General features: G+C 46.6%; 1 protein-coding gene across 16 annotated transcripts in view; it reads right to left on the reverse strand.

Annotated features, from left to right (window-relative positions):
• The window catches only part of CALCOCO2 (calcium binding and coiled-coil domain 2), a 755,339-nt gene that overhangs the window by 45,085 nt on the left and 684,887 nt on the right, over positions 1–25,367 (reverse strand). For all 16 annotated transcript variants that reach the window (XM_068263852.1, XM_068263854.1, XM_068263855.1 and 13 more), the window contains one exon: positions 21,097–21,204. In XM_068263852.1, the coding sequence (XP_068119953.1) occupies positions 21,097–21,204 (108 nt within the window). The remainder of the gene's footprint in view (positions 1–21,096; positions 21,205–25,367) is intronic.

Raw genomic sequence — 25,367 nt, forward strand, 5'->3', positions numbered from 1 at the left:
TTATGTCCAAAACACTTATTTATTGCACAATTAGTAGGACACACGTGCGCTCAGGCACAATTGAGTAGATAGCATGCTCAACAATAAAATTATTCTGCGCAGAACACAATTAAAATCAATAGGTTTCCCTCGAGGTCATATAAACATATCACACAATGTCATAGTGCAACAACATTTTCCGACACTTATGACTAGCTATACGTCCTATATTTGTTTGCGCTCAATCTACAGATGCGCTCTGGAATAGCTAATTGATGTTAGTTCACACGCGGTTACTTCAGGGTGAAGTAACCGCGGGTGAACTAATGTCAATTAGCTATTCCAGCGTGCATCTTTAGATTGAGCTCAAACAAATATAGGAAGTTCTACTCAATTGTGCCCGAGCGCACGTGTCCTACTAATTGTGCAATAAATACGTGTTTTGGACATAATTTGAATTGGCGTGTTATACATTAATAATTACCTTAATACTTAATTGTTTACACTGTTTATTCATGGTTGTGCCAACTCTTGATGCCCAAAAAAACCCACGTTTTATCATGTGATTTATGCACAAATATTTCCTGCATGCAAGCCAAAAAAACAGTTCTACATAACACTAAAACAACCCTCCTAGTGCTTAACACTAACCCTCCCTCCTAATGCCTAACACTAAAACACCCCTCCTAGTACCTAACACTAACCCTCCCTCCTAATGCCTAACACTAAAACACCCTTCCTAGTGCCTAACACTAACCCTCCCTCCTAATGCCTAACACTAAAACACCCCTCCTAGTACCTAACACTAACCCTCCCTCCTAATGCCTAACACTAAAACACCGCTCCTAGTGCCTAACACTAACCCTCCCTCCTAATGCCTAACACTAAAACACCCCTCCTAGTGCCTAACACTAACCCTCCCTCCTAAAACCTAACACTAAAACACCCCTCCTAGTACCCAACACTAACCCTCCCTCCTAATGCCTAACACTAAAACACCCCTCCTAGTGCCTAACACTAACCCTCCCTCCTAAAACCTAACACTTAAACACCCCTCCTAGTACCCAACATGAACCCTCTTTCCTAATGCCTAACACTAAAACACCCCTCCTAGTACCTAACATGAACCCTCCCTCCTAATGCCTAACACTAAAATACCCCTCCTAGTACCTAACACTAACCCTCCCTCCTAATGCCCAACATTAAAACACCCCTCCTAGTGCCTAACACTAACCCTCCCTCCTAATGCGTAACACTAAAACACCCCTCCTAGTGCCTAACACTAACCCTCCCTCCTAATGCCTAACACTAAAACACCCCTCCTAGTACCTAACATGAACCCTCTCTCCTAATGCCTAACACTAAAACACCCCTCCTAGTACCTAACATGAACCCTCCCTCCTAATGCCTAACACTAAAACACCCCTCCTAGTACCTAACACTAACCCACCCTCCTAATGCCTAACACTAAAACACCCCCCAGTGCTTAGCACTAACCCTCCCTCCTAATGCCAAACACTAAAACACCCCTCCTAGTACCTACCACGAACCCTCCCTCCTAATGCCTATCACTAAAACACCCCTACTAGTGCCTAACACTAACCCTCCCTCCTAATGCCTAACACTAAATCACCCCTCCTACTAGTACCTAACACTAACCCTCCCTCCTAATGCCTAACACTAAAACACCACTCCTAGTACCTAACATTAACCCTCCCTCTTAATACCTAACACTAAAACACCCCTCCTAGTACCTAACATGAACCCTCTCTCCTAATCCCTAACACTAAAACACCCCTCCTAGTACCTAACACTAACCCTCCCTCCTAATGCCTAACACTAAAACACCTCCTAGTGCTTAACACTAACCCTCCCTCCTAATGCCTAACGCTAAAACACCACTCCTAGCACCTAACATTAGCCCTCCCTCCTAATGCCTAACACTAAAACACCCCTCCTAGTACCTAACATTAACCCTCCGTCCTAATGCCCAACACTAAAACACCTCTCCTAGTGCCTAACACTAACCCTCCCTCCTAATGCCTAACACTAAAACACCCCTCTTAGTACCTAACATGAACCCTCCCTCCTAATGCCTAACACTAAAACACCCCTCCTAGTACCTAACACTAACCCTCCCTCCTAATGCCAAACACTAAAACACCCCTCCTACTAGTACCTAACATTAACCCTCCCTCCTAATGCCTGACGCTAAAACACCCCTCCTAGTACCCAACATTAACCCTCCCTCCTAATAACTAACACTAAAACACCCCTCCTAGTACCCAACATTAACCCTCCCTCCTAATAACTAACACTAAAACACCCCTCCTAGTTCCTAACTCTAACCCTCCCTCCTAATGCCTAACACTAACCCCCCCCCCCCCCCAAATGCTTAACACTAAAACACCCCCCAATGCTTAACACTAACCCTCCCTCATAGTTACTTAGTTGTTTGGGTTGAAAAAAGACATACGTCAATCGAGTTCAACCAGAAAACAAAGTACAACACCAGCTTGCTCCCTCACATGTCCCTGTTGATCCAGAGGAAGGTGAAAAACCCTTACAAGGCATGGTCCAATTAGCCCCAAAAGGGAAAAAATTCCTTCCCAACTCCAGATGGCAATCAAATAAAATCCCTGAATCAACACTCCTGGGCATTACCTAGTAATTATCAGGGGTGCTCAGCAGGAGCCCGAATGCGAAGTTTACCCGAAAATTCGGGTGATTTTTAAGGTTTGCCGAATGCGAACCCGAACCCGAATAATGCATTCCATGCCGAATCCGAATGCGAAGTCTCCCGAATGTGCGCACTCAAATTCGGCCGGATGGAGCTGTGGGTTCAGGTTCGACTTCGGGATTTGGGGATGACGTCATTGGGCCAATCAGAAGTCCTCCAGTCGAGGACCTGGCAACCCTAGCAACCAATCAGAGGAGGGGAGCCTGGCCCACCCCTCCTCTATATAAGGTGGCGGCCATCTTGCGGATCCACGCACTTGTGTGACTGCTTGGTACTGAGAGATTCTCCAGTGCTGTGCTGTGTCTGAGCAAGTGCATTTCACTGCTAAACCTAGCGTTTTGCTTCCTAAACACCTCCTAAACACATTTATTGTTGTCTTATATAGTTAGTTAGTATTTTGATTGTTTTTAGTTAGCTAGTGTATAGTGTATACTGTGCTAGGCTAGTGTTAGTCTGTGTGCAGGCTAGGCCTGATAGCCTAGGTAGCCTTAGCCTACTACTAGCTTAGGTAGGTTAGAGATTCTAGTTAGTTGTGTACTTAGTAATACTAGTTTAGTTAATTATTTATTACTGCTGTAGTCTGTTACTTTATTAGTTTCAGTACTGTGTTAGTTAGTTACTGACTGTACAGGCCACCACCAGCATCCGTTGTGAGTGACCTGTGACTGTCTGTCACCTGCCCGAGCCTATTGGTTGATTGATTGCATCTGACTGTGTGTGACCGATTGTAATTGTCACCGACTGTCTGCCGCACGACTTACTTAAAGTGTAATACGCTAGGTGTTTCTTAGTTACCTGCGTGTGTACTACTACTAGTGTCTACTACTATACTACTAGTCCCGGTTCACTTTTTTTTTTTTTCACTGTTACTGTGTGATTTTATTATCATCTGTAGTGTGTAATAATTAAGAGTTACAACACACACAGACCACCACCAGCATCCGTTGTGATTGACCTGTGATTGTCACCTGCCCGAGCCTATTGATTGATTGATTGCGTCTGACTGTGTGTGACCGATTGTAATTGTCACCGAGTGTCTGCCGCATGACTTACTTATAGTGTAGTACGCTAGGTATTTCTTAGTTACCTGTGTGCGTACTACTACTACTACTGATACTACTAGTCACCACCAAGTCACCACCAACACAGACTTTATTAAAGTTTACACCCTTTCCCGCCCTCTTCTACTTTTTTTTTTTTTACTGTATTTGTATAGTGCACAATGACTGGCAGAGGTAGAGGGTGAGGTACCACCAGGAGAGGCAGCGCCATTGCAGTAGCCACTGCCAGCAGCAGCAGGTCTGGGACTGGTCCGCCGCCAGCCACTGACCGCAGGGAGGAGGGAGCAGAGGCGCAACAGCAGCGTGTTGCGCCCATCTTTGAGACGGGTCATCGCCCACGGCCCATTGGGGAGAGTCAGGTGCAGGCTGTGGTGGAAATGATGGGGGAGCAGGAAGCCACCGTTTCCAGCCAGGCCTCCAGAATCAGCGAGACCAGTGCCACCACCACCAGCACTCCGGTCCGCAGCAGGCCTCCACCAGCGCTTGAGGCCATGGTCACGGTGACCCCATCGGCCAGCCTGCCCTCAATGAGCACACTATTCTCCCGAGACTGTGACCATGTACAGGAATGTTTTGGAGAAGTATGAGTTGGAGATGATGGGGCCATCCAAGGAGGAGGAGTTTGAGGTGCAGAAGTTTGTTGTTGGCACTGAGGAGGAGGGGCGTGATGCAAGGGATGTTGGGGTAGAGGAGTTGGTTGAGGCGGGCTCACAGGATATGTTTGGGGTTGATGATGATGACTTGCTGGATCCTTCCTATGTGCCACCAGTACCACCAGCACAATTGGTTGAAGGCAGCTCATCATCGGAGGAAGAGGCGTCTCTGGCACAGAGGCGCGGCAGCAGCAAGGCGGCCAGCACAGGGCGTGGAAGGCAGGAGCCACAGTCTGCTGCTTCAGTCGCTACCACCACCCGCAGCAAACCTCCAACTAAAACCAAAAAGGCACAATCCTTCAAGGGCACCCAAAAACCACAGCCCTCAAGCTCAAAGAGCAGGTTAAAGTCCCCAGTCTGGCAGTACTTCACCAAGTGCCCAGTGGACGCGACACGTGCAATTTGCAACAGTTGCTGTGTCAGGCTCAGCAGAGGTCGCGATCTGCTCAAGTTGGGTACCTCGTGCCTGCAGACCCACTTACAGAGCAGACATTTTGAGGACTTTAGTGAGTTGGAGAAGCTGATGCAAAGTGGTGCAGGCAGTGGTCAGAGCCTGCACTGCACAGATTTCAGCAGCAGCAGCCGACCCTCCTGCCCATCCAGCAGCAGCAGCAGGAGCACAGCAGCAGCTCACTCCCACCCACCCCCCCCCCCCCCCCCCCGCCGGGCAGCCAGTCCTCAGTGGCCTCATTATCAGCTCCCTCCACAATGGCCTCCTCATCCTCCCGTGCAGGCAAACGCCGCCAGACCCTGCTCAGTGAAGCATTCCCAAGGTGCTGCCTCCCGCCCACAGGCGCATCTGGTTGCTGAACGGGTTGCTTGCCCGGTCCATGTGCTCCCAGCTCCTGCCATATTCCTTTGTGCAGGAGGGGAGTGACATCAGAGCGCTGCTGCAGGTTGGGATCCCGGAGTGGCAAGTTCCCAGCCGCCACTATTTCTCCCGCAGGGCGATCCCAGCACTGCACCTCTCTGCCATGGCGAACGTGGGCCGCGCGCTGGATCACGCTATGAGTGCGCGGATCCACATAACCATGGATTCATGGAGCATCCGCTTTGGGACAGAGCGCTATCTGTCCTTTACGGCCCACTGGGTCATTCCTGGTGGAAAGCCCGAGCGAGGAAGCAGCAGGTCCACCCTCGGGCGCAGCAGCGGCACCAGTCGCCCACTATGTGGTGCCACCACGCGGGGTCAGGGGAGAAGCAGCAGCTCCTGCCGCCAAGCGATCCCGTCTCTCCTGCAGCGTGAAGGCCCGGCACTGCCAAGCGCTGCTGGAGATGAAAAGCCTGGGCAAAAACTCCTTGACGGCATCGAACGTGCTCCGGTACCTCAGGGAGCAGGAGAGGACGTGGCTGACCCCAGAGGCCTCACTGTGGGATTGGTGGTGTCCGACAATGCCGCCAACCTGCTGTCTGCCATCAGCAGTGGAGACTTGCTCCACGTCCCTTGCTTGGCCCACGTTCTGAACCAGGTGGTGCGAAAGTTCATGCGCGGAAAATTGTGCGCACTTTCCGCCATTCAGCAGCTGCCGCAGCAAAACTGGCAGACATCCAGCAGCAGGAGGGCCTGCCACGACACCGCCTCATCATAGATGTGCCAACTCGCTGGAACTCCACCCTGGTGATGCTGGAGTGGCTGGTTGAGCAGAGGAGGGCTGTCAACCGGTACATCTATGATGCCACTGTCGCCGGCACCGGCAGCAGCAGCACCAAACTCCAGCTCCTCACCAACGCACAATGGGGGCAGATGCAGCAGGTCTGCTTGGTGTTGGCTCCCTTCCTGCAGGGAACCAACCTGGTGAGTGAACAACGGGCATCCCTCTGCCAGTGGGTTCCCTTTGTTTGTCTGCTGGACAGGGCACTTGGCGATTTGGTGGATTTGGGAGAGGAGGCCCTGAAGCAGCTGGAACAGCAGCCGCCTGCGCAGTCCATTGCTCCGCAGGTATTTGAGTCCCTGGAGGAGGATGAGGAGGAGGAGGAGTTGGAGGTGCTGGACGTTGCTGCTGGGGGGAACATCGGAGCGCAGCAGCAGTGGTGCGAGGGTGGAGAGAGGATGAAGAGTCTCGGGGGCAAGAGGAGGAGGACGCTGACCCTGATGTCTCTGTTAGACGGTCCACCCTGTTCCCCATGGCAGCGCACATGCTGCTCTGCCTGCGCACAGACCCCAGGGTCAAGCGGATGCAAGCGAGGGAGGGCGCCTGCATCAGCATGATCCTGGACCCACGGCTGAGGGGGAGGTGGGATCAGTTTCTGCCTGCCAGAGACCGTGAGCAGCGAGCAAGGGAGTTGCAGGAGATCCTTGTTCGGCGACTGGAGGAAGCCCCCCCTTCCACCCCCTCTGTCCCTTTCTAGCAGCCAGCACAGCAGCCAGTGCCTGCAGCCAGCAGCAGCGTCAGGCGCCCAGGAGACCTGCTGTCATTGACGCAGGCGTTCTACATGAAGGTACAGCAGCCGAGAGAGGAGATGCGGGCAGCAGCCACCTTCGCTGAGAGTCACAGCCAGCGCATGATCCGGATGGTGGCCGACTACATGGGGTCCTTCAGTGGGCTTGACACCGGCAGCGAGGAGCCTGTGGACCCCATGGAGTACTGGGTGGAGCGCTTGCACATCTGGAGGGAGCTTGCGCAGTACGCCCTGGAGGTATTGTCTTGCCCCCCTTCCAGCATGCTGTCTGAGAGGTGCTACAGTGCGGCCGGTGGCGTGGTCATCGAGAAGCGCTCTCGTCTGTCCACAGAGGGCGTGGACAGACTGACATTATTAAAGATTAACCAGGCCTGGTTAGAAGGCACGTTCCTGGCACCTGTTGTCGGCGAAAGGAGGACATGAGGTGCCTGCCTGGGAATTACAATACATTGCCTGCTGCCTGCCATACGTGACGACTCCTTCTCCTCCTGCTGGCCTGCTGCATTTATTTATTTATGAATTTATTTATGTATTTATTGTATTTCTACGTGACTCCTCCTGCTGCTGCTGCCCTGCTGCATTGATTTATTTATTAATTTATTTACGTATTTATTATTATTATTATTATTATTATTATTTATTTATTTATAAAGCGCCAATATATTCCGTGGCGCTGTACAATGTAAGAAAACAAACAAGGGATACATAATGATACAGACAATGATATACATCAAATATGAACACTGATACAAAATACAGCACTGCTGATTACAATTTGATTTAACATGATGACTAAAATGTATAAATGTCTAACAGTGTACAAGCAATTAAATTAATAACAGTCCATGACACAAAAGGATGAGAGCCCTGCCCTTGCGAGCTTACAATCTAAAGGAATGGGGTGGAAACAAGAGGTGGGGATGTATACAGTATATGTACAGGCAGTGCGCAATTAGGTTATTTAGTGGGTGCATGGCCTAAGTTAGAGAATATGCTTGTCGGAAAAGGTGGGTTTTGAGGGAGCGTTTAAAAATTTCAAAGGTGGGAGAGTGGCGAATGTGTTGTGGAAGGGCATTCCAGAGGAGGGGTGAGGCACGTGAGAAGTCTTGTACACGTGAATGTGAGGAGGTAATTGTAGAAGAGGATAGAAGAAGCTCATGTGCAGATCTGAGATTGCGGTTGGGTTGGTATCTGGAGACTAGTGAGGAGATGTACAGGGGAGAGAGATTGTGGAGAGCTTTGTAGGTTAGGGTTAAGAGTTTGAACTGAATCCTCTCATTAATTGGTAGCCAGTGAACAGCTTGACAGAGAGGGACAGCAGAGGAAGAGCAAGAGGAGAGATGAATGAGTCGAGCAGCAGAGTTCAGTACAGAATTGAGCGGTGTTAGTCGGTTAGTTGGAAGTCCACCCAGCAATATATTGCAATAGTCCAATCGAGATATAATAAGAGCATGTACTAACATTTTGGTTGTGTCATGGGAGAGAAAAGGTCGGATACGTGCTATGTTTTTCAGTTGGAAATGGCAGGAGCTGGTTAGGGAGTTAATGTGAGGAGTAAATGAGAGAGAAGAATCAAATATTACCCCCAAGCACCGTGCTTTGGGAACTGATGTTATAGACGTGTTGTTAACATTTATTGTAATATCAGGCAAAGGGGTGGACAGGGATGGTGGAAAGACTATTAGTTCAGTTTTATTCATATTAAGTTTTAAGAAGCGAGAGGACATGAAAGAGGAAATAGCGGCCAGGCAGTCGGGAACCCGTGTGAGGAGGGAGTTAAGGTCTGGGGCCGAGAGGTACAGTTGTGTATCGTCTGCATATAGGTGGTATTGGAAACCAAATGAGCTGATTAAGTTACCAAGACCGTGCATGTAGATGGAGAAGAGGAGGGGACCGAGGACAGAGCCTTGAGGTACCCCTACAGACAGAGGATGTGAAGAGGAGGCCTGATCTGAATAAGAAACAGTGAAAGACCTTCCAGAGAGGTAGGAAGATATCCAGGAGAGAGAGAGGTACTTTATTCCTATAGATGAAAGGATCTGTAGGAGTAGAGTGTGGTCGACAGTGTTGAATGCTGATTTATTGTATTTCTACGTGACTCCTCCTGCTGCTGCTGGTCTGCTGCATTTACTTACCTATGAATTTATTTATGTATTTATTGTATTTCTACGTGACTCCTCCTGCTGCTGCTGGCCTGCTGCATTTATTTACCTATAAATTTATTTATGTATTTATTGTATTTCTACGTGACTCCTCCTGCTGCTGCTGGCCTGCTGCATTTATTTACCTATGAATTTATTTATGTATTTATTGTATTTCTACATGACTCCTCCTGCTGCTGCTGGCCTGCTGCATTTATTTATTTATGAATTTATGAATTGATTTATGTATTTATTGTATTTATAAAGCGGCAACATATTACGCTGCGCTCATTTTCATCCTCCTGCTGTCAGTGGTCCCACCGCCAGGGTCCACACAATGCGTTGCCTGCTGCCAGTGCCACACGTCACTCCTCCTCCTACTGCTGCTGTATTTATCCTCCTGCTGTCAGTGGTCCCACCGCCAGGGTCCACACAATACATTGCCTGCTGCCAGTGCCACACGTCACTCCTCCTCCTGATGCTGTATTTATCCTCCTGCTGCCAATGCCACACGTCACTTCTCCTCCTCTTCCTGCTGTTGTATTAATCCTCCTGCTGTCAGTGGTCCCACCGCCAGGGTCCACACAATACATTGCCTGCTGCCAGTGCCACACGTCACTCCGCCTCCTGCTGCTGCTGTATTTATCCTCCTGCTGTCAGTGGTCCCACTGCCAGGGTCCACACAATACTTTGCTTGCTGCCAGTGCCACATGTCACTTCTCCTACTGCTGCTGTATTTATCCTCCTGCTGTCAGTGGTCCCACTGCCAGGGTCCACACAATACTTTGCTTGCTGCCAGTGCCACATGTCACTTCTCCTACTGCTGCTGTATTTATCCTCCTGCTGTCAGTGGTCCCACCACCAGGGTCAACACAATACATTGCCTGCTGCCAGTGCCACACGTCACTCTTCCTCCTGCTGCTGCTGTATTTATCCTCCTGCTGCTGTATTTATCCTCCTGCTGTCAGTGGTCCCACCTCCAGGGTCCACACAATGCATTGCCTGCTGCCAGTGCCACACATCACGTTTTTTGTTTCTTTTTTTTTAATTAAACCTATTTCAATGTGATTTCCCTTTTAAAAAAAAATCCGAATTCGCGAACACGAATTTTTTACCGAATTTTGAGCCCGACACCCGAACCGAATCTGAATCCGAACCGAATTTTGTGGTCGAAGGCGAATTCGAATTCTAATGTCATGCGGACCTGAATTTTAGTACATCTGAGCATGCCTGGTAATTATAGCCATGGATGTCTTTCAATGCAAGGAAAGCATCTAAGCCCCCTTTAAATGCTTACTGTAAAGAACCCTGTCCTAAATAAACTTCCGCAAAAGTTCGGTTCGCGCGAACTTTCGCGAACCGCAATAGACATCCATGGGGAGGCGAACTTTGAAAACTAGAAACATTTATGCTGGCCACAAAAGTGATGGAAAAGATGTTTCAAGGGGTCTAACACCTGAAGGGGGGCATGGCGGAGTGGGATACACGGCAAACGTCCCGGGGAAAAATCAGGATTTGACGCACAGCAGCGTTTTAAGGGCAGGAATCACGTTGCATGCTAAATTATATGATCTGGCGCTGACCTAGCTGCCACGGCACACAGGAGCTCCCAGCTCTTTTGGTACATTTCTGCCTCTTTTCCTGATTTTCGCTACCCTTAGCTAGTTTTTTCGCTTTCCTCGTTGTTTTAGTAGTAGTAGTTAAAGTAGTAGTAGCAGTAGTTTAGTCAGATATTTGTTTGTACAGCTAGATGAATCAGCCAGCCACCTACCTCCTTCTCCAGCTCTGCCAGAATCGGCACGACCGCCCGCTGCAGCCTCCCAGGACGTCAGGCTCCCATCAACAAGCCGAGCCACAAGCAAGCCACCGCCGAACCTCCCTGTAGCAGCCAACTACCTCCCCACGCTGCCAGAGCCCTCCAGTAGTGAGGACCGGGATCCACTCTCGCTGCCGACTCGAGCCCTGCGAGGCCACCCACGCTGCCAGCGTCCAGGAACTCTCTGTTGTGCGCTGGCTCATTCCTCCCCGGCGAGGCGGCATCTCTTCATCGGCCTCCTGGACCTGGATCTCTCTGGTGCCGCGCTGGTCCATTCCTCCCCGGCGAGTCTCCTCATTAGCCTCCAGGACCGCTCCGCCCGGCTGCCATTCTAGTGGAGCTGCTACCCACGTGCTCCTCACGTGCTAGCATCTTTCCATCGGCCTCCTGGACCGCTCCCCCCGGCTGCCACTCCGCCCAGGACACTTCAGCCGCGGTCTAGTGGAGCTGCTGGCCACGTGCTCCTCACGTGCTCCTCCACCATCTTGCCGCTCGGCCATCTTGCGGAGAGCTCACCCCCGCTGGCACCTCAGACTGCCCTTGCAACCAAGTCCTCTGCTGGCCCGGAGCGGCCACCCACAGCGCTGGATTACTCCCACACACTCCCTGCAACCTTGTCGCAGCTGCCAGGCGCTCCTCCATCCAGGTTCACCAGCTCCAGCCTTCTCACCAGCAGCAGAGCACCTCATTCCAAGCTGCCACAGATCTGCCACATCAGCATCACCAGGTGAGAGCATTACTGTGGGCCCCTAGGGCTTAGAACTGGCGACCTATGCACCTATTGCCACCTATGCACCCCTTATCTGCACCACGCACGCCCTCGAGGCCTGTGCATCTGCTTTTCTGCTACCCTGCTGCCTGCCTGCTACCCCGCTTCCCTGACCCTGCTGGCAACATACCTGTAAGAACATGTGCTGCTTGCACACATCTCCCCACCTGCTTGCTGCCTGCACACACTGAACTTCACATTGTGCAGTGGACTGTTAGGTGTTGAGCATGCACTGTTATGTGCTGGTGTGGTATGGCTTTCCATTTCATAATTGCCATCTATACGGACTGTTAGCTTATAATTGATCTTGTATGGAGTGCTACCCTTACAACTGCACTAGGGTCTGCACTACTGCTCCGCTCAGGTGATGGACGGTATCGCACTGCTAAGGCGATGGACTGTATTGCACTGCTCATGTGATGGATGGACTGTATTGCACTGCTCTTGTGATGAACTGTATTGCACTGCTGCATTGCACTGCTCATGTGATGGACTGTATTGCACTGCTCAGGTGGTGAACCGTATTGCACTGCTCATAAGGTCGGACTGTATTGCACTGCTCAGGTGATAGGCTGTATTGCACTGCTGTTTTGACGGACGGTATTGTACCGCTCACGCGACGGATTGCATCGCACTGCTCAGGCGACAGTCTGTACTGCACAGCGCACGTGATAATCTGTTTGCAATGCCAGTCTCCTCCACCTCCCGTAGGCACCCCACTCCCGCCATCGGCCACACGCCAGCCCCCCACACCACCACACGCATCACATATTCCAGGGAGCAACTTCTGTGGTGGGAACATCGCGGCCCACCACTCCCTGAGGCCAATCTGCCAAACCAGGTCCACAACTACATACAGCAAGTTCTGAACTCCGCTCCTTGGCCCTGTTCAGGCGGACGGCGTAGGGGCTGTCGAGCTTGGGCCCGCGTGAGACTCAAGAAGAGGGGCTTAAGGTCAGCCATCCCCTCGGTACTCCTGGCGAATGTACGCTCTCTCCCTAACAAACTGGATGAACTACGTCTCCTCTGCGGAAGGTGGGAGCTCGGGAGAAACACCCCTGTACTCTGCTTCACGGAGACCTGGCTACATGAGAACATCCCGGAGAACGCCTTACACCTCCCAGGCTTCAGTCTCATACGGGGAGACCGCGACCCTTCCCTCTCTGGGAAGAAAAGAGGCGGTGGCATCTGCCTCTACGTCAGCTCCTCATGGTGCCCCACCCCACCAGTGCTTGACAGGAGGTGCTCCCCAGACCTAGAACTTCTACTCGTGAACTGCAGGCCAGCATACTCACCGAGGGAGTTCTCCTCCTATGTCCTTGTCGGAGTGTATATTCCCCCTGATGCTGACGCAAAATCTGCCCTGATTACCCTCAGCGACACCATCTCGCAGTGGGAAATATCCCTTCCAGACTCACTGTTCATAGTCATGGGGGACTTCAACAGAGCAAACCTTCGACAAGAGCTGCCACGTTACCATCAGCATGTTACCTGCCCAACCAGAGGCCTGAACACCCTCGATCATTGCTACACGCCACTGAAGAATGCCTACAAGGCTATCCCTGGGGCGGCACTTGGCTCCTCCGACCACTGCCTTGTTCATCTCATCCCCACATACAGGAGAATCCTGGATTCGGCAAAACCGGTCGTGAAGTCCTCCAAGGTATGGTCCAGCGAGGCCAAGCTCCACCTTCAAGCCTGCTTTGAGTGCACAGACTGGGAATCCCTGGCAGCTCCAGACCTGGACGAGTGGGCGGACAACGTCACCTCATACATCAGCTTCTGCGAGGCCTCCTGCGTCCCAAACAAATCCTTCAAGGTCTACCCGAATAACAAACCGTGGTTCTCCAACAAGCTGCGGCTACTGCGGAAACGCAAGGAGGCGGCTCACAAGGCGGGAAACCAGGAGGAATTCAGGATGGCGAGGAACGCTCTGAAGCGAGAGCTGAGAGCCGCGAAGAAGGAGTTTGCTGAGAGGATGAAGCAGAACCTGCGCTCGAGCAACTCACGAGCTGTATGGCAAGGGCTTAAGGCTGCCACCAACTACAAGCCTCCCCCGCAACATGCTACACCCAGCCCGGAATTAGCTGAAGAACTTAGCAAATTCTACCACAGGTTTGAAAGGCAGGCTGAGCCTGGGGGGCACCCACCTCCTCCTCCCCCCCAAGCCCTCGCACACAGCGACCCAAGTGGGGACTCACTCTCTCTGGAAGTGAGGGAGGCAGACGTCCGGCACCTCCTGTCCACGCTAAATTCCAGGAAAGCCTCGGGACCCGACGGCGTGTCCCCAGCCTGCCTCAAATCCTGTTCTGAGCAACTTTCCCCCATCCTCTCCGCCATCTTCAGCAGGTCACTGACAGAGGGCAAGGTCCCTGCGTGCTTCAAGAGGTCCACCATCATTCCTGTTCCTAAGAAGCAAGGCATCTCTGACCTCAATAACTAGTAGCCCTGACGTCCGTTATCATGAAGACCCTAGAGAGAGTGGTCTTATCCACCCTCAAGCTATCCACCGTGCCCCTACTAGACCCACTCCAGTTCGCCTACAGGGCAAATAGGTCCACTGACGACGCCCTAAACATCTGTCTGGAATACATCTACAACCATCTAGACAGGAAGGACGTGTATGCCAGAGTACTGCTATTAGACTTCAGCTCAGCATTTAACACTATATGCCCACGCACTCTTCAGAATGTTCTGGCCACACTTGGGGTCCACCCCACCCTACGTCTATGGATCGTTGACTTTCTCTCTAACAGATCCCAAGCTGTCAGGCTGGGGGACATCTACTCACGAGAAGTGATAACCAACACAGGGGCACCCCAGGGCTGCGTCCTGTCCCCGCTGCTCTTTTCCCTCTACACAAATGAGTGTAAATCCACGGTAGACTCTGTCAAAGTCATAAAATTTGCGGATGACACCACCATTGTTGGCCTCATCACCAAGGACAACATCCAGGATTACCAGCAACAGGTGGAAAGACTATGCCACTGGTGCAAGGAGAACAGCCTGGTGCTCAACACAGCCAAAACCGTTGAACTTATAATTGACTTTAGGAAGTCGGCTCCTTCCCCTCCCCCCATCTACATTGACGGCACCGAGGTGGCCAGAGTACCCTGCGCTCGCCTGCTGGGCACCACCATCTCCAGCGACCTCAGCTGGAGGGTCAACATCACTTCAACCCAACGGAAAGCCCAGCAAAGACTCTTCTTCCTCCGCCAACTTCGGAAGTTCGGCATGGCGCAGGAGATTCTAACATGCTTTTACACTGCCACCATTGAATCGATCCTATGCTCCGCCATCTTGGTCTGGTATGTGGGAGCCACCGTCAGCGACCGGCACAAACTACAGAGGATCATTAGGTCGGCGGAGAGGATCATCGGTAGACCTCTGCCTCCACTTGACCACCTGTACAACACAAGGCTGAGAGCCAGGGCACTGAGGATCGCAAGCGACCCCTCTCACCCAGGCCACTGTTTTTTCACCCCACTTTCACTGGGGCGCAGACTCTGAGCCATCCCCACCAAGACCACCAGACACAAGAACTCTTTCTTCCCGATGGCCGTTAGCCTCCTGAACTCTCTTAATATTCTACCACCCTCTTTCAGTGCCTTACCACCTGCATAGGAGCGACAGTCTTTAGCAGCGTGTCTTTGAAAGAGTAACACTGAGCTATACGTATATCCAATGCTGATTGTATGTTGTATATTGTGTTTGTATGATTGCATATTGTGTATGTCCATATTGGAGTACGAGGTATTACTGTCATTTTAACGTCTTCCCTTCTTTATTCTATGTACCGCTCCATTGTGCCAAACCCAATTCCGGGCTTGACCCAGTCATGCTTAGGGAAATAAAATGATTCTGATTCTGATTCTGATATTAGAGGCCTAAAGTGCTTTAAAACATCTTGCATGTGTATACATCAATCAGGTAGTGTTGTGTACTGCTTCACACTGACAGACCAAACTCACTGTGTAACGCACCGCAAACAGCTGTTTGTGTAGTGACGGCCATGCTGGACTGGTGCGCACCATGTCGAGAGTGCAGGAGATAACGGTTTTCAAGCCCATATGGTCGCCGGGCTGAGGTAGCTCAATGACAGAACAACAGTGACTGTCCAACTGATCGAATTTGGTATGTCCACAATGAAGCAATGACCTTATCATCTTGGGTGTGCCCCCAATATAGCCGGCGGTCATTGCTTCATTGTGATACGCAAGCCCCTTCACCGTGGCAAGGTAACGATCATGAAGGGGAATTGACACATGTACATGCCTTGTGTTTAGGCAGGCATGTACACGCACCAGAGAAATTATTATAGCGGCTGCTGCTAGCAGCGGCCTTAAAAATTCAAGAATCTGCCTGGAGTCCTGGACCCTGTTGGTGGTGACGGAGAAGGCAGTCAAGCGGCCTGCAGGCAGAGATGCTGTGTGGGGACCGACTTAGTCTTGGGGCAGGCAGTTATATGGCGTGCAAGCAGAGATGCTGTGTGTGGGGACTGACTTAGTCTTCGGGAGGGCAGTAGCCCTCCGGGATCCATGCCTCTTTAATTTTGATAAAGGTGAGGTACTGAAGTGAGGTGCAGCTGTCACACACACACAGGTACCGTGAACAGGTGCAGTGACTGGTATATAACACTGCGTGCTTCTGTCACTGTTGTTCTATCATTGAGCTACCACAGCCCGGTGACCATATGGGCTTGAACACCGCCACGGCCTGCACTCTCGCCATGGTGCGCACCAGTCCAGCACGGCCATCACTACGCAAACAGCTGTTTGCAGTGCGTTACACCCCATTCGCGGACCTAAAATCAGAGGTTTGGGCCATCTCTACTTGTTTTTTCCGCCAATAATTAAGCTTTCTTTGAGTGGTACATTTTGCTAAGAATTATTCCTTTATAAATGCATTTTAACAGGATTAATAAGAATTTTTTTTTTAAAAAAAATCATTATTTCTCAGTTTTTCGGCCATTATAGCTTTAAAATAATCCATGCTACCATAATTAAAACCTATGTATTTTATTTGTCCGTTTGTCTCGGTGATGACACCATTTAAATTTTGTCCCTATCACAATGTATGGCGCCAATATTTTATTTGGAAATAAAGGTGCATTTTTTCCGTTTTGCGTCCATCACTATTTACAAGCTTATAATTTTAAAAATGTTCGTAGTATACCCTCTTCAAATGCATATTTAAAAAGTTCAGACCCTTAGGTAACTATTTATGTCTTTTTTGTTTTGTTTTTTTAATTGTAATTTTTTTTTTCCATTAAAAAATTTATTTGGGTGATATTTTGGTGTGGGAAATAAACAGTTAATTTTTAATGTTATTATATGTGTAAATTGTAATGTAAAAAACATGTAGATGTAGTTTTACTATTTGGCCACAAGATGGCAACCTTGAATTTTTTTCCCTCTTTGTGCTTCTCGCTAAGTGGAGAAGCACAAAGAGGGTAAGCGGAAGCACAAGGGGCATGCAGAATTTTTTACGTGCAGAAAGACTGAAGCCTCTTGTAAGAGCGCTTTGGTTTTTCTGCTGGGGACACGGATCGGTGATCGGGAACCATGTTCCCGTTGACTGATCCCAGGGCTACCAGGGACACCACGGGGGCACGCCCACTATCGCACACGGGAGCGCGCCGAAGTGTGGCACCGCAGCAGAGCAGCTGCCCGGACGTGAGCTTCACGTCCGGGCGGCAGAAATAGTTAACTTATTGTTGATGACTACTCTCAAGTCCTTCTCCAAGTTTGATGTCCCCATCTGTATCCCGTTTATCCCCATTGGTACGACTAAAATGCATGACTTTACATTTTTTAACATTGAATTTAATTTGCCATTTATGTGCCCATATAGCCATCCTATCCAGATCCTGTTGCAATATGTCACTATCTTCCTGAGAGTTGATGATTCTGCACAATTTTGTATCATCTGCAAAAATAGCAACATTGCTTTCTACTGCATCTACTAGATGCAACTCCTAATGCCTAACACTAAAACACATCTCCTAGTCCTACTCCCTATCTATGCCTAGCACAGTATGAACAATAAATAAACAACTCAGAACAACTTTGTTATGATTGATTTTTTAAAGTGTATTCACCAATTGCACAAACACACCTACATCTATACAGAGTGTTCTAATCTATTGCACACGCCCGTTCAACCCTCAAAACTACCCATAGCATGATTGGAATAATGAATTATATCAGCGCTGATTTAAACCAAATTGGTATTATTATTGCACTGTCCCCTTAATTATTTTTGGTTAAACTTCCTCATATGGCCTTCCGAAGTTAATGTTCCAATTTATATGCTTTAACTGAGATCTACGTTGGGGTAGCTATTAGAGTGATAGTGTCCTACATTGCGAGAAAAAATTGTCCATAAAATCAAACATACAGCCAAATAGAAACCATTCCGGGGATTTGTTCTTTCCGCGTTCCTTAAAGTCTATGCCAGCCGCTTAGACATGAATGAACTGCCAGTCTTACCGGGCCGTCTGCGTGGTATTCTGGGGCGTTAGCCGTTCGTGGGCGTCCCCATTTACTTTGGATAGGCTCCTCTAGCTCCCATCTGTGAGGTAAGGTCCATTACTTGTGGCTGTCGGCTGTTCCTCTGCCGCGCTCTCCGTTGCTCGGTTGGATGCGCGCTTTCCTGGCTTGAAACGCCGAACTCCCGGACTTCCGCATCAGTTTCTACGGTGGCTGATGTGGTCCAAACTTAGCCAACGCGTTTCACTCGTTTACACGAGTTTTTTCAAGGCAAAAGACCATAAATTCTGCTTTCAGCGCCCTCTAGTGGGCTTAAATAGGCTCAATTCATGCATATTCATATATTTCATGTCCTCTTGGGCACCCTCTTGTGGATTTTCATACAATTACTTCATTCCTTATGGTTGTTTTCCCTCTAAGTGCTATTTTAATGCCATCTTGTGGTTATTTTTCATATAGAATGCCAAATTCTATTCATTTATTCAATGAGATTACTACTTCACCATGATTGTTACCCCCCTGAGTAATTTCTGATGCCATCTTATAATTATTTTTCAATACTAAATTCTTTTTGCTCAAACAAATTTAAACATGAATTCTCCAATATGCCATATGTTAGTATAACATCTTGAACCCATAATTAGCTTATAAGCAATTTCATTGGTCATAATATGGACCTATATCTCTGCACACTTTGTGTCGAGGGGGGCCCCGGGAGACACCCCCCACTCCTAAAAAATGGGGTGAAAAGGGGGGTCACCCCCAACAGAAGAGACTCACCAATTCATAAACAAAAAATTAAAAATTCTATGATGTTAATACCAATTTTCTACTAGTTGGTTAGTGATATCCCCAAACTTTTACTATCGGGGGTATATAGCAAAATAGAAAGGAGGGAAAGAGACCATCTCATGTATCTTTACAAAAACACCCCCAAATTGAAGTCCACATTAATTCCGTGCGGAGCCATAGTGTTGCACTTATAGATGCACATACATTCCTTTTGGAGCAATAATCTATCAAAGTCTCCTCTTCTTGGACTGATTTTAAGGGTGTAAATTCCTCTAAACCTAAAGCCTTTTGTACTCCCCCCCCCCCCCCCCCCCTGGCATTCATTAAAATGAACAGCTACTGCGCTCTCAACTTTTTCATTTTTTATATTGTTCAAATGTTCACCAATTCGTGTACTCAGGTCTCTTCCCGTCTTTCCTATATAAATTTTGCCACACGGGCATATCACCTGATATATAACTCTGGTAGTGGCACATGTTATAAATTCTCTAATCTTATATTCCCTACTTCCGGAACTGTCAAAGAAAGATTCACCTTCTACCACATACCTACAATGTGAACAATTTAAACATTTGAACATTCCTTTGCGTCTTCTAGTATCTTTCCTCTGCTTAGCAAATTCACTGGATACTAACATATCCTTCAGATTACCACAGCGTTTAGCCGTCACATGGGGCCTTTCACCTACTATCGAGGCTATTTCTTTGTCTAAGGTTAGGACCCCCCAATTTTTTTCCAGAACTCTCTGTAAATCTGGCCAATGATCTCCATATCTAGTGACTAATCTGGTCACATCCTGTTTGTTTGTTTTTCCTTTGTCCTTTTACATCTCCTAGTGCCTAACACTAATGCTCCCTCCTAGTGCCTAACACTAAAACACCCCTCCTAATGCCTAACACTAAAACACCCCTCCTAGTACCTAACATTAACCCTCCCTCCTAATGCCTAACACTAACCCACTCTTAAAGAAAACCTAAACTGAAAATTAAAAGTCAAAATAAGCATACTTACCTTCCATGTAGTCTACTCCTCAGTATCTTTCTCCTGTCCCGCGTCCTGTTTGTTCACTGTGATCCAGGGGATTTTCCGTCCTCCATTTTGAAAATGGCCATTACCCATAACAACTTTCTGGTCAGCACACAGTTAAACTGTAACATCGCCTCCTTGAGCCATAGGGAAACATGGACATTACCGGGCATATCAGTTGTCCTCTCAGCTATAACTGACAGCAACTGATATTTTACTGACAGCAACTGATATATTTCAGATCTGACAAAATATTGTCAGAACTGGAAGGGATTATTGTCAGAAGAAAATGGTGAGCTTCTGAGAGGAACTGATGGCAAGGTAACTATGTAATGTTCATTTGAAGTTACCTCATGTGTTTATTTTAAATATTTTTACTCAGTACAGGTTCTCTTTAAGCAAACACCTATGGCACCCAAGTACTAACCATTCAGCTCCTAAGAGCATAAGAAGTGCTGTAGCCGATTGGCTCATAATGTGAGACACAAAAGTGAAAATAAACTTATGAGAAGTTTATTAATTAATTAATTATATGTTTAGTATGGATAATGAATAGAACATTACTAGCAAAGAAAAGTGTTGTCTCATATTTTTATTTTTAGTTACTGTATATACTGGTTGCTTTATTTATAACATTGAATCATTCTGTCATATCTGCAGTTTGGAAACCACATTTTAAGCTGTAAAACAGAGCAGAGCTAATGACCCTTTGAACTTTCCTGCAGTAAAAACGTATCTCAAGCTGTATCTGACTGTTTAAGCTATTTAAAAAACAGGACCTAGTTCGATCAAGTTGGTCAAAGAGCTCAGAGAGGTTCTTTTGCATAAATAACAACTCAAGTGTTTTAACTCTTCCTGTACTGGAAAACAACATGAGACTTTTTTCTTTGCTAATAATTTTCTATTTGTTATCTGTACTACACATACAATTCATTATTTCAGAAGTTTATTTTTGCTTCAGATTTGTTTTAACTAACTGTATTAAGCCTAAGTACGCCCTGGACCTATCAGAAGTTTGAAGATTCAATGGAGTTATATTTGCTGCTTTGGCTGCTCCTTGCTCCATGGTAGAGTTACCACATGTTTAGAACCTAGTTTATTGAATGCATTCAACCATTCACATCTATGCTTGTCTCCAAAGGAACAATATAATATGATCAACAAATATACCTACAAGAGTGACACAGATTAGCTATCCTGTTTGCAATAATATGAATAACACATTCACCTGCAGCATTGCTGTCTTCTGTTGCAAGATGGTATTTTTTTCTTGACTAGATCTGAGGTCTGCTTGTAGCTGAACTATTTGATTTTTGGCTTCCGATAATTTACTGTTCTAAAAAAAAAAGTTCACAAAAATATGTTAAGTATATATCATTTAAGATTTTCTATTATAGAAAAATTAAAGTTAGGTTAGTTAGGTTAACCAGTACCATTTTTTTTATCTTTCGTCTTTAGCTTGCAATGCCATAAAAAGTTGCTATATAGATAATGTAAACAACCAAATAAATAAGGGACCAGATGCACTCAAAGTTTGAATGTCTTTATTGCCTGTTCATATTTTTAGGTGTTCACGTTATATCATAATTCACTAGTATTACCGTATATACATGTAAGATTAATCCTTAGTTAATGATTCGTTAATTTTGAATATGCCAGAGAAATGCTTTGTCTGACCTTACTTTTGTGCAAAAATTCTTGAAAAGTCAATAGTTTCTGTATATTTGCTGCTTTGGCTGCTCTTTGCTCCATGGGAAAGGTAATCCAACTACACCTCTCCTTTTTGAACATTTTTTAATAATTTCATATAATATTGAGAGCCCCCACCTAACAAATTGTTACACATTACACCTCTGTTGGGATGTTGTATGTTTAGAATAGTTCTTACCCCTAGAACCTACCTAAATACTGGGAGCATGAACTCTGAGGTTCCTTGCAAGCCCGAATGGGTGGGACTTCCTCTGTAAGCCTCATCGGTGGTTGCAACTGGAAATTTGTGAGTGGATTTCCTTATATAGAGTGCTGCCCATAATTATTCATACCCCTGGCAAATTTTGACTTAGAGTTACTTTTATTCAACCAGCAAGTAATTTGACAGGAAATTACATAGGTGTCTCCCAAAAGATAATAAGACTATGTACGAGCGGCGATTTTGTGGAAAAAAAAGATTTCTTAGCTTTTATTTACATTCGATCAAAAAGTGTCCAGTCCAAAATTATTCATACCCTTCACAAATTGTCAGTCTGTGGAAAAATGTAAGGCTCTAAGCCATTCCATATAGTCCAAGCTGTTCTAAAGCATCCTAATTTCCCTGATTAATTGGGAAAAGCTGTTTTAATCAACTCAGCAGGTGCAAAACAGCAGCTCATTGCAGTCGGTTTGTGGACAGTCAGGACCTACGGCTGCCCGTTGGGCTGCTCACTAGACAGGAAGGGGCTACAAGGTCATTTCTAAATGGTTTCAAGTTCCAGTGGCTACAGTGCAAAGTATTATTTAAAAAAAAACCAAGATGTTCCGCACTGTAGAAAATCTCAGAGGACGTGGTCGGAAGCCAAAAGTGACACCTGTGCTGGCCAGGAGGATAGTGAAAGAGGTGTAAAAGAATCCAAGGATCACCATCAAGGCCATCGTGGTGAATCTGGGCTGTGCTGGTGGCAATGTCTCAAGGCAAACAATCCAATGTGCACTGCACCCTGCTGGGTTAAACAGATGCCGATCAAGGAGGACACCACTTCTCCAGATAAGGCACACAAAAGCTTGCTTGGCCTTTGCAAATGCTCATCTGGACAAAAAATAAGACGTCTGGTCTTCTGAGTCATGGTCAGATGAAACAAAAATTTACGTGTTTGGTCACAATGATGTTTCCTTCATTTGGCATAAAAAAGGAAAAGCCTTCAACCCATAGAACACCATCCCCACTGTCAAACATGGTGGTGGGAACCTAATGCTTTCGGGATGTTTTTCAGACAATGGACCAGGGAACCTAATCATAGTAAACTGCACCATGAAAAAAGAGCAATACATGAGGATTCTCAACTACAACCTCAGGCAGTCTGCTAAGAAACTTGGCCTTGGGCACCAGTGTACATTTCAGCATGACAATGACCCAAAACACACAGCAAAAGTGGTGAAGAAATGGTTAGCAGACAACAACATTCATGTTTTGGAGTGGCCCAGCCAGAGTCCTGACTTGAGAATCTGTGGAAGGAGCTAAAGATCAGGGTGATGTCAAGAAGACCCTCCAGCCTGAAAGATTTGGAGCTCATTGTTAAAGATTTGAAGATTCGAAGATTTAATGATGGGTTTATTTAGTCTAGAGAAAAGACGCCTTAGAGGAGATCTAATTAACATGTATAAATACATCAGAGGGCAATATAATAGCTTGGCGGATTAGCTTTTTGTCCCTAGGCCTTCTCAAAGGACTAGAGGACATGATCTGCGCATGGAGGAAAAACGTTTTAGCCATTTATTTAGGAAAGCGTTCTATACAGTAAGAGTGATTAAGATGTGGAATGCATTGCCACAGGAAGTCGTTATGGCAAACTCTATACCTGCATTTAAAGGGGGCTTAGATGCTTTCCTTGCGTTGAAAGACATCCATGGCTACAATTACTAGGGAATGCCTAATGATGTTGATCCAGGGATTTTATCTGATTGCCATCTGGAGTCGGGAAATAATTTTTCCCTTTTGGGGCTAATTGGACCATGCCTTGTAAGGGTTTTTTCGCCTTCCTCTGGATCAACAGGGATATGTGAGGGAGCAGGCTGGAGTTGTACTGTGTACTGGTTGAACTCGATGGACGTATGTCTTTTTTCAACCAAAATAACTATGCAACTATGTAACTATGAATAGGCAAAAATACATGTAAAGAGATGCAAAAAGCTGGCCTGCAATTATAAAAAGCATTTGATTGCTGTAATAGCCAATAAAGGCTTTTCTATTGATTACTGAGTAGTGTCAAAAACCTGAGCGGTTCTTGCCTTTTTCATGATTGCTAACTCAGTAAAGGACCAGCCCTTAAAGCGTTGCTATCATATAAATCCAGCATAGTGGTGTCTGAACCCTCTATAACAGTAATTATAGATTGACGGTGTGCCTTGAAATGAATCAGAGCACTCAGTATATGATTTTATATAAAAAATTGTATTTGCTTATTATACAGCATATATACAAAATATGAACAGTTCCAAGTAGTGTTTCCTTCTAACAGTATTACATCTTATCAAGGCCTTTATAGCTAAGCGTTCATCAATCTTCCAAGTACATTTAAAAAAAAGAATATAACAGTTGTGTTATGTAGAATAAGATCAAAAGTAGTCTAACCAGTTCACCCCCAAGGGTTTTTATCCTAACGGACCAGAGCAATTTTCAGTTTTCATTGCTCCTCCCTTTTGTTCCCTAATAACTTTATTACTACTTATCACAAGAAAATGATCTATACCTCGTTTTTTTCGCCACCAATTAGGCTTTCTGTGGATAGTACATTTTGCTAAGAATTTTTTTATTCTAAATGCGTTTTAATGAGAAAAACAGAAAAAAAAATAAAAATGATTATTTCTCAGTTTTCAACCATTATAGTTTTAAAATTAAACATTATCCTGTGGATAAAACAAAAACGTTTTATTTGCCCAGTTGTCCCGATTATTAAACCATTTAAATAATGTCCCTATCACAATGTATGGCGACAGTATATTATTTTGAAATATAAGTGGTTATTTTTCTGTTCTGTTTTTTTTGTTCTGGCCATAATTACAAGCCCCTATGTAATAAATTAAAATTAATTTTCCCCCATAAAATATAGATTAAAAAAGCTGAGTCCCTAAGGCAACTATTTATTTATTTTTTTAAGCTGTTTTTTTTTGGGGGGGGGAGGGTTGGAAGTGTAATTTTATTAATGATGTGTATGTACTTGAACATGTATGTATTTTGTAGGTGTAATATACTTTTTGGCCGCAAGATGGCACTAGTGAACACTCGTTATAGGAAGTGTTCACTTTTTTTCACTTTATTTAATTGTTACATTTCCTGTTTTTGTGAATGTACGTAGCCGCTGTTCGTGGTCACGTCCATTCACTCCAGGCACTGCGATTGGATAGAGCACCATTCAGTCTCCTTCCCCAATCACCTAGCACGGGATCCCGACGGAAACCGCGGCGGTAGTGGCTCGCACACGGCGGTAGTGGCTCGCACACGGCGGTAGCAGCGGCGGGAACACGCGACGTATTAAAACGTCATGTTGCTGTTAATAGCGGTAAGCATGATGTTTTAATACGTTAGGATGTCAGTAAATGGTTAATCTGTATCAATAGCTGTGTATATAATAGCTGTGTAAAACTTGTTGTAATCTTCTTAAAGAAATAGCATAAAAAATAGCTTCTAAAAAAAACTTCTTGCTAACATCTTAACAGAACTTAATGCTGAAAAATTAATAAAGTAAATCACCAGAATATTAAGCATATTACCTCTCCTCTGTCATCTCTTCAGCATCTAGAACCACT

The sequence above is a fragment of the Hyperolius riggenbachi genome, chromosome 12 (assembly GCF_040937935.1).
Source record: "Hyperolius riggenbachi isolate aHypRig1 chromosome 12, aHypRig1.pri, whole genome shotgun sequence".
Taxonomy (NCBI): Eukaryota; Metazoa; Chordata; class Amphibia; order Anura; family Hyperoliidae; genus Hyperolius; species Hyperolius riggenbachi.